The sequence below is a fragment of the Misgurnus anguillicaudatus genome, chromosome 9 (genome assembly GCF_027580225.2).
Source record: "Misgurnus anguillicaudatus chromosome 9, ASM2758022v2, whole genome shotgun sequence".
NCBI lineage: Eukaryota > Metazoa > Chordata > Actinopteri > Cypriniformes > Cobitidae > Misgurnus > Misgurnus anguillicaudatus.
Window position 1 is genome coordinate 24,492,077 of NC_073345.2, and position 9,373 is coordinate 24,501,449.

The window sequence follows — 9,373 nt, forward strand, 5'->3', positions numbered from 1 at the left end:
ATATCTGCCAATGGGGTGAGAAAAAAAATCTTGAAATAAGTTTACTTTTTTTGAACACTTTATTGATTAACCGCAGAGGACCTTTGTTGACCCATTGGACCCATGTGGATTATCTCTGTAAAGAATATATGCACTTTTTTGCAACGGGTGTTTAAAGTCAAAAGTTGTTTCCTGATCCCTGTTTTTTGCCATTATACAGCTTGGTATATAGGTGCAAGGACATTTACTACACTGAAAAAATGACTTTCTTACTTAGTGTTTTTGTCTTGTTTTCAGTAAAATTATCAAAAAAAATTCTTAAATTAAGATGTAGGAAAATAAATGTAGTTTTTAGACAAAAAACACACAATTTAAGTGAATTTGTGCTTAAAACAAGCAAAAAATAAATAAATAAAAATCTGCCAATGCACTGCAAAATATATATTTTCAAGAAAAAAATCTTAGTATTTTTGTCTTGTTTTCAGTAAAAATATCTAAAAATTCTTAAATTAGGATGCTTTTTCTTGATGAGCCAAATGACCCAAGAAAATAAGTCTAGATTTTAGACCAAAAATATCAAATTTAAGTGATTTTGTGCTTAAAACAAGCAAAAAAATAAAATAAAAAAATCTGCCAATGCACTGCAATATATATATATATTTTCAAGAAAAAAAAATCTTAGTATTTTTGTCTTGTTTTCAGTAAAAATATCTAAAAATTCTTAAATTAAGATGCTTTTTCTTGAAATGACCCAAGAAAATAAGTCTAGTTAACCAAAAATATCAAATGTAAGTGATTTTGTGCATAAAACAAGCAAAAAATCAGCCAATGGGGTAAGCTTTTATTTTTCTTGAATTTAGTGTTTAAGAAAAATGTTCAAGATTTTTTTGCGTACCCCATTCACAGATTTTTTGCTTGAATTTGATATTTTTGGTCTAAAAACTATAGACTTATTTTCTTGGGTCGTTTTGCTCATCAAGAAAAGCATCCTAATTTAATCATGCTTGGGAGTGAGTAAATCATGGGGTAATTTTGATATTTGTTGCGAGTATCCTTTTATCCAAGTTTATGTTCCATTTTGTAATGCCATTTTTATATGTCTGCAAAAATTTTATATAAAAAAGATGGAATAGAACCAAATTACTTCAAATTTTGAATTTATATTGAATTTATTTGAAAATATTAAATTGCACCTGTCAAGGTGACTTGCAGTACCCGGATGAGGTAGCCTAAATATCCATCAGATGCACCTTAGAGTAACATGTATTTCCCTGATGGCAAATGTTATCAAAGTTCACTGCTTTCTTGAAGCATGCATGATGCGCTCTGATGTGATGTGCGAATGTTTGTGTGTGTTTTGAGGTTTACTCTATCTGCAGAGCTCCAGGTGTACCACACACACCGCTGCTCTGCCAGCTGTCATCTAGCAGGAGGAGACACAGATCGTTTGAAGTGTTGATGTGTGTGTTTGTGTGTGAGTTCGATTTTTCTTGGTCGCTTATGCTGTCCCTTTCCCTAAGCCCATCAAAATTGTCACTTGATGTTTACACCGACTATATGAATCAACTGAGCTCATTCTTCTGCACAGACCTTAATCTCTTGCAATGACATCACACGTTCTGAATCTATAAATGATGTAGTTTACAGTAAATCTTATTTTCGGGTAGTTTATTTAAATTGTTATTTATTGGTGCTTTTGTTGTTGATGTCATCACTAAAGTCATAAAGTCATACAGATTGGGAGTGACACAAAGTAAACAAAGACAGAAGTTTAATTTTAGCCATCAAGAATACCCATATTATATGGCCTACCCAGTTCACAGATGGTGTATATTTTTAAAACTCTCTTCTTGTCCCATCAAAATTAGCAGACAACTGTACATGTGAATGTGAATCCCAGCTGTACATGTGAATGTGGTTTTATTAATTGAGTTTCACAGCTCAAGAATGTGCTCAACCGAGCAGAAATAGGCTAGCTGCTACTAATATAAAGTCTGTCCCTGAAACAGTTGTAATGTCATCTCTAGAGGACGTGTTTGGCACCATCCACATGCAGTATCTGAGGGGTTACTCGCTTTAGAAACAATCCAGAAGGAGTGATGTTACAACATGGCCTACTCCTGAGAGGATTTAGTTTGGCTAAGAAATTACTTGTGGTATTCCTTTGTGAACTTGTAAAGAAGAAAACAAGCGAAAACTAATTTAGGTGCAGTATTACAGTTAAAGGGACACACAACAATTTTAGAGATCTGCTTTTAAAGACGGGGTGCATGATCTTAATCCAATGTTGACGTTTGAAATCACCTAAACAGACATGCCCCTAGCCCAATAGAATCTGGACCTTCTTTTGATAGACCTGCCCCACACATACTGTTACGCCCGGTCTAGGGGTAAAAGGCGATGCATAGTAAAATAGTGAAATAACAGCCAAAACTCTCGGAATAAATAAATGTCTTTTAATAGAAAACTCAGTATATGAGAAAAATAAAGGGAATGTCTTCAGGAGTTGACATTTGCCAAAAGAACAAATAATTAAAAATAACTAAACAATAAAGTTCTCTAAACTGACTTACCTAGGATTAAATACCCAAACAAAAATACAGTCGGCTTCCCTAACTCCTTAACAAAAAAACAGTGTTTAAACGAGAGTAAAGAATTGGTGGCGTCAAACTCCCTACTTCCCAATTATTTACAATATATACATTAAATGAGCTAACAACTCAGAAGGGCTAGGCAACTCTCAGTGTCAATAATCAGGCAGGGGTCTAATCACGGGGTCAATGAATCAAAGTCTTTCGAGAACAACAATATGGTAACCAAACACACAACAGCGATGAGCAACCCAGCTTGCTCCCGTGGACGTGAACCGGAAGTCCTTTTAAGGGCGGCAGACGGCAGGATGTCCAATCGAAAAGCCAGAGCAATCAGGTTTCTCCTGGACAGAACAGAGACAACACAAAGCGTTTCCTACAAAAAGAAATCAAGAACTACAACAAGGTTGTAACACCCACACACATAAGAATAAACATAACCTGTTTATACACAAGATCTGGACAGGGTGTCCGCAACAATGTTTTGAATGCCTTTCTTATACTTAATTTCCAAATTAAAGTCTTGACAAATCAATGACCAATGCATGAGTCTTTGGTTTTTATTACACATCCTTTGTAGAAAAACAAGTGGGTTATGGTCAGTGAATACCTCAACAGGCTGTGAACTAGAACCAATGTAAACTTCAAACTGTTGCAAAGCTAGTATAAGTGCCAAAGCTTCTTTCTCTATCGTACTATAATTACTCTGGTAGCGATTGAATTTTTTTGAGTAGAAACATACAGGATGTTCAAGGCCATGACCATCTTCTTGTATGAGTACTGCACCTGCACCAGTACCACTAGCATCAACTTCCAGTTTAAAGGGTTTCTTAATATCAGGAGCAGCCAAGACCGGAGCACTACACAACAGGTTCTTTAAAGCGGCAAAAGCAATCTGACACTCTGGAGTCCACAGAAATTTTACATCTTTCCTGAGGGTATCAGTAAGGGGCTTGACTACATCAGAAAAGTTCCTACAGAAACTTCTGTAGTATCCAGTCATACCAAGAAATCGCCTAAGCTCTCTCTTAGATTTGGGGCTTGGAAAATTAACGATAGCAGTTATCTTTTCCTGTAGTGGCCGAACTGTACCTTGGCCCACTTCCTTGCCTAAATACCTTACAGTGGCATGACCAAATTCACACTTAGCCAGATTCAGTGTAAGATTAGCTCCCCGGAACCTGCTAAACACTTCCTCCAGGGTTTTCAGATGACTTTCCCATGTCTCTGAGTAACACACAACGTCATCCAGGTATGCATCACAATTTTCCACACCAGATAACACAATACTCATTAAACGCTGAAATGTAGCAGCTGCATTTTTGAGACCAAAAGGTAAAACTTAATACTGTAAAAAGGCATCCGGTGTGGCAAAAGCAGAAATCTCTGAGGCACGTTCAGTTAACGGTACTTGCCAGTACCCTTTAAGTAAGTCTAACTTAGTTACATACTTAGACTTTCCAATATAATCAATGCAGTCTTCCATGCATGGAACGGGAAAAGAATCTGCTTTAGTTGCCTGATTAAGCTTGCGGTAATCAGTACAGAATCGTGATGAACCATCGAATTTAGAAACCAGTAAACAAGGTGAACACCATGGGCTAGAGCTGGCTACGGCTAAACCATGCTCTACAAGGTAACGAGTTTCCTGCTTCATTATATCACGTTTAACAGGGTTTACTCTGTAAGCATTCTGTTTTATTGGGCGGTGCTCAGCAACATCAATATCATGGGTTATAACGTTAGTTACAGTAGGAACATCTGAGAACAGTGAGGGGAACTTCTCAATTAGATGTAACAGTTCGGTTCGGCTCAATGGGGGTAAATGAGAAAGTTTAGAGTCCAATGTTTCAAGGGTTTTAGAATTTTGCAAACGGGCATGTGATACACCAACACTTCCTAAATTAAGAGGATCTAGAACGACCTCTTCAGAGTAGACTACCTCAACAGGAGCAACTACAGTCGGAACAGATACTGTTGGATCAGGATTTCCATAGCCTGTACGGGTAACATATAGCTTCAACATATTAATATGGCAAACACGACTCTTCCTATGTCTCTCAGGCGTATGGACCACATAGTCTGTATCACTCAACTTCTTCTCCACTTCATAAGGGCCTTCAAATTTTGCCTGTAGGGAGGAGCCAGGCACGGGTAACAACACAAGGACCTTATCTCCCACCTCAAATGAACGTTTAACAGCTTTACAGTCAAACCTATCTTTCATGCGGGTTTGCGATAAAGACAACGACTGTTGTGCAAGTTTCCAAACTGAATGCAATCGCTCTCTGAACGAGCTAACATAATCTAATACATTAGGGGGAGACTTCAATGAGGAAGTTTTTGACAGCAAATGTTCCTGCAACAATTTCAATGGACCACGTAATGTGTGTCCAAACACTAACTCGGCTGGTGTAAATCCAAGTGATTCTTGTACCGTATTACGTATAGCAAACAACAAGAGTGGTAACTCTTCATCCCATTCTTTCTGATTTTGCAAACAGAAAGTGCGGAGCATAGATTTTAAAGTCTGATGAAACCTTTCAATAACTCCTTGTGACTGGGGATGATATGCACTAGACACCGCGTGAGTTACATTTAACTCCTTCATTACCTTTCTAAATAATCGAGACGTAAAGTTTGTTCCTTGATCCGATTGAATGACTTTGGGTAACCCGAACGTACTACAGAACTTAACCAGCGCCTTCACCACATTGGGAGTCTTTAGTGATCTCAAAGGCACGGCCTCCGGAAATCTAGTTGAAGAACACATCATAGTTAGCAAGTACATATGACCAGACTTAGTCTTAGGTAGGGGACCTACACAATCCACTACCAGCTTTTCAAACGGTTCGTTCATCACTGGTACTGGCTTTAATGGGGCTGGTGATACCACTTGGTTTGGTTTGCCTGCGATTTGACAAAGGTGACAAGAACGACAATACTGTGATACGGTAGATTTCATACCTGGCCAAAAGAAATGCTTCAAAAGGTTGTGGTAGGTTTTTCTAATCCCTAAATGACCTGCGAGTTCATGGTCATGGGCTAACTTTAGTACATACCCACGGTAAGACTGTGGAATGACTACCTGAAATACTGTACTCCAGTCATTTTGAACCTTTTCAGGGCTCCACTTTCTCATGAGGACACCATCATCTAAAAATAGACAACTATATGATTAGATAATTCAGATTTATCAATTACTGAAGAAATGCTTATCTTCAGTGTTTCGTCAGCATTTTGAGCAACCATTAACTGAGCTCTGTCAAAAGGAAAATTAAAATCTGGTCCGATGATCACCTTCTGCACACTCTCATTCTGGACATCAGACTTAACTTCAGCATTGACACTAGCATTGACATCCACACACATAAAAGAGTCATCAATAGCCAATTCATCCTCACGCTTACGAGACTGTGCACGAGTGACTACACATGACTGAAATACATTTGGAAATTCTTCCAATAACACATCATCTTTCCCAGATTCAACGGGTACATCAGTGACTTCAGGTAACCTGTTAACCTTACTCCCTGCTAAGTCATTACCAAGGATAAGGGAGATACCTTTCAATGGTAGTTGGGGTTGTACGGCTATCTTAACCATACCGGTCACAAGATCAGAACGCAGGTAAACCGTGTGTAAAGGAACTCTCAAAACACCCAATTCAATTCCTTGAACCAACACATCCGATCCACAACTAGATTCTGAGGAAAATGGGAGGGTGCTTGCCAGAATAAACGATTGAGCAGCACCAGTATCTCTCAGGATACGTACAGGTTTAAGCTCTGTGTCACAGTCAGAAAAAGCGACCGCACCACTACATACAAACGGTTCGAACGTGGGATCCACAGATGCTACAGACTCAGGAGTGTGTGCGCGTACAAAAACTACTTTCCTAGCAGTACTTTGGGCTTTACGCTGGTTCTTGCGATACAGCGCGGGGCAATTATTAATTAAATGCCCTCTCTCACGACAATAGAAACATTCTCTAGCAGCTAGAGAATGATCACCCGCTTGCTCCTCTTTTCGAGCGACTACTACTTGTTTAGAATTTTGCTCTACAGGAGTACGACGCGAAAGACGTGGTGGGGAAAACACCACTTTGTGAGTGAGCACAAACTCATCTGCAAAAATGGCAGCTTCAGACAAAGACGCAACCTTTTGTTCGTTTAAATAAACTACCACTTTTTCAGGAAGGCAACTTTTAAACTCTTCCAACAACAATAACTCCTTCAAATCCTCAAACTTTGTAACTTTGCTAGCAATACACCACTTCTCAAACAGAACTGTCTTTTCATGAGCAAATTCCACAAATGTCTGGCTGGGTATTTTCACGTATTTACGAAACTTTTGGCGATAAGCCTCCGGAACTAACTCATATGCGCGTAACACGGCGGCCTTAACGACGTCATAATCCAAACTTTGTTCTAGCGTCAATGCAGAGCATATCTCTTGTGCTTTACCCACTAATTTGCATTGTAAAAGTAACGGCCAAATATTCTTAGGCCACTTTAGTGTAGCCGCGATTCGTTCAAAGACAGTGAAGTATGTATCGACTTCGCTCTCTTTGAATGACGGCACTAACAAAATCTGCTTACTAATGTCAAATTCAGGTTGACTTACCGATAATCGGTGAGGAGACGACGTCGCTGCCGGCACTAAAACAGGGATGTGGTCCCCTGGTGTGTTTGCAGCACTCTGAGCTTGCAATAACTGCAATTCCAACTCCTTAATCCGGATATCACGGTGTGATTCGAGCTCCAGCGTTCGCACATGCAACAGCTGACTCTGATAGTTTTGTTGGCTAAGCTCCACCTCCAACTCTTTCAGTCGGATGGCCAACAATTGCTCCTGCGGCTGGGTTGGACAAACGGGCTCTACCGCGTCTTCAGATTTGAGCTCTGCTTCACCAGTCTCTGAACCTTCAGACCGCTCGAGATCCGCCTCATCCCCCGACACCGCACTCTCTCCTGGCAATATCTTTTGCTTCACAAGCTCCGTGTACAACACCTTTTTGACATCCCTCTTTAGTGCGCCACGAGGAACAGCGATATCAAAGAAATTTGCGATCAATAATAAATCATCTTTGCGACACGCGTCAAATTGCTCTTGTGTGGGTTCGATCGCAAATCTGTCCAATTCAAATTTTGTCGCCATAATACACTACCTCCAATACAAAAAGAAGAAAATCCCAGGCAAACATTTATAGACCCTATACGACCCTGACAACTACAAAGGACGAGCCTTTTTTAGGACGAGTCCCCACTTCTATGTTACGCCCGGTCTAGGGGTAAAAGGCGATGCATAGTAAAATAGTGAAATAACAGCCAAAACTCTCGGAATAAATAAATGTCTTTTAATAGAAAACTCAGTATATGAGAAAAATAAAGGGAATGTCTTCAGGAGTTGACATTTGCCAAAAGAACAAATAATTAAAAATAACTAAACAATAAAGTTCTCTAAACTGACTTACCTAGGATTAAATACCCAAACAAAAATACAGTCGGCTTCCCTAACTCCTTAACAAAAAAACAGTGTTTAAACGAGAGTAAAGAATTGGTGGCGTCAAACTCCCTACTTCCCAATTATTTACAATATATACATTAAATGAGCTAACAACTCAGAAGGGCTAGGCAACTCTCAGTGTCAATAATCAGGCAGGGGTCTAATCACGGGGTCAATGAATCAAAGTCTTTCGAGAACAACAATATGGTAACCAAACACACAACAGCGATGAGCAACCCAGCTTGCTCCCGTGGACGTGAACCGGAAGTCCTTTTAAGGGCGGCAGACGGCAGGATGTCCAATCGAAAAGCCAGAGCAATCAGGTTTCTCCTGGACAGAACAGAGACAACACAAAGCGTTTCCTACAAAAAGAAATCAAGAACTACAACAAGGTTGTAACACATACGCAACCCAGGCAATGATGTCAGTTAGTAGACACGCCCCTTACTGCTGATTGGCTGCAAGTGTGTTTTGGTACTCGGCCCGACTCACTTTTCCAAAGTTTTTTTTAGAATCATGCACCCGCCTTTAAATGGCAAGTATTTAATGCATTCTGACTTATTAACACTAGCCTGGGTGCCAGCCGATCTTAGCCCCGCCCACAAGATTTTGAGAACGGGAAGATCGGTCTGGGGTTTCTGCGTTGAGGAGCTACTATGCTAGACCCAAAGCTGGTCGAACCAATCAAATTGTCAGGGCGGGCTTTATACGATGATGGACAGATAATCAACAGTAACGTAATGAACCACGTAACCAAAGAGCTCTTGTGTTGAATCTGTTTACAACGAAATGGCTGCCGCTGTAGAGTTCAGATTTGTGGATTCTGACATTGAGTCTAAAAGATATCGACAGAGCATTGATTTTAAAAGAGGAACAGAGAAACGGGAGCAAGGCATTTGTTGGATGTTTTTGCCGTCCTTCCTACGGGATTCGGCAAAAGTTGGTCGCAACTGAAATGGGTAACCTTATCACGGCGATTCAACTCGGCGTGCACGACAAGATGGATATAATTAGCGGTCGTTGCCAGCTTCTTTTCGGAAGCCTGGAATCGTGGTTGCTGAATAAGTGGAGGGACATGCTAGGCCCCAATATTTTCAAGCCAACGTAATGGGTATCGTCGTGGATGAAGTTCACCTAACGTACAAATGGTAAGATATAGTCTTACTGTATGACTTAGTAAATACTTCATGTTGTGATATAAACGAAATGTTGTAAACATAGTAGGTGTTAATGTACATTCGCTTACTCAGACTTAGTATAATCACAATGTTAGTGTCATTGTAGCGAAATAACTA

At 39.8% G+C, this 9,373-nt stretch overlaps 1 protein-coding gene across 1 annotated transcript; it reads right to left on the minus strand.

The window, feature by feature from the left end:
• Positions 1–2,351: 2,351 nt before the first annotated feature.
• On the minus strand, positions 2,352–8,478 carry LOC141366119 (uncharacterized). Its single transcript, XM_073871342.1, has 2 exons — positions 7,197–8,478; positions 2,352–2,946 (listed from the first exon to the last, which is right to left on the minus strand). Exons 1-2 carry the CDS (start codon positions 7,728–7,730, stop codon positions 2,749–2,751), a joined length of 732 nt encoding a protein of 243 aa, XP_073727443.1. The 5' UTR covers positions 7,731–8,478; the 3' UTR covers positions 2,352–2,748.
• Positions 8,479–9,373: the final 895 nt, after the last annotated feature.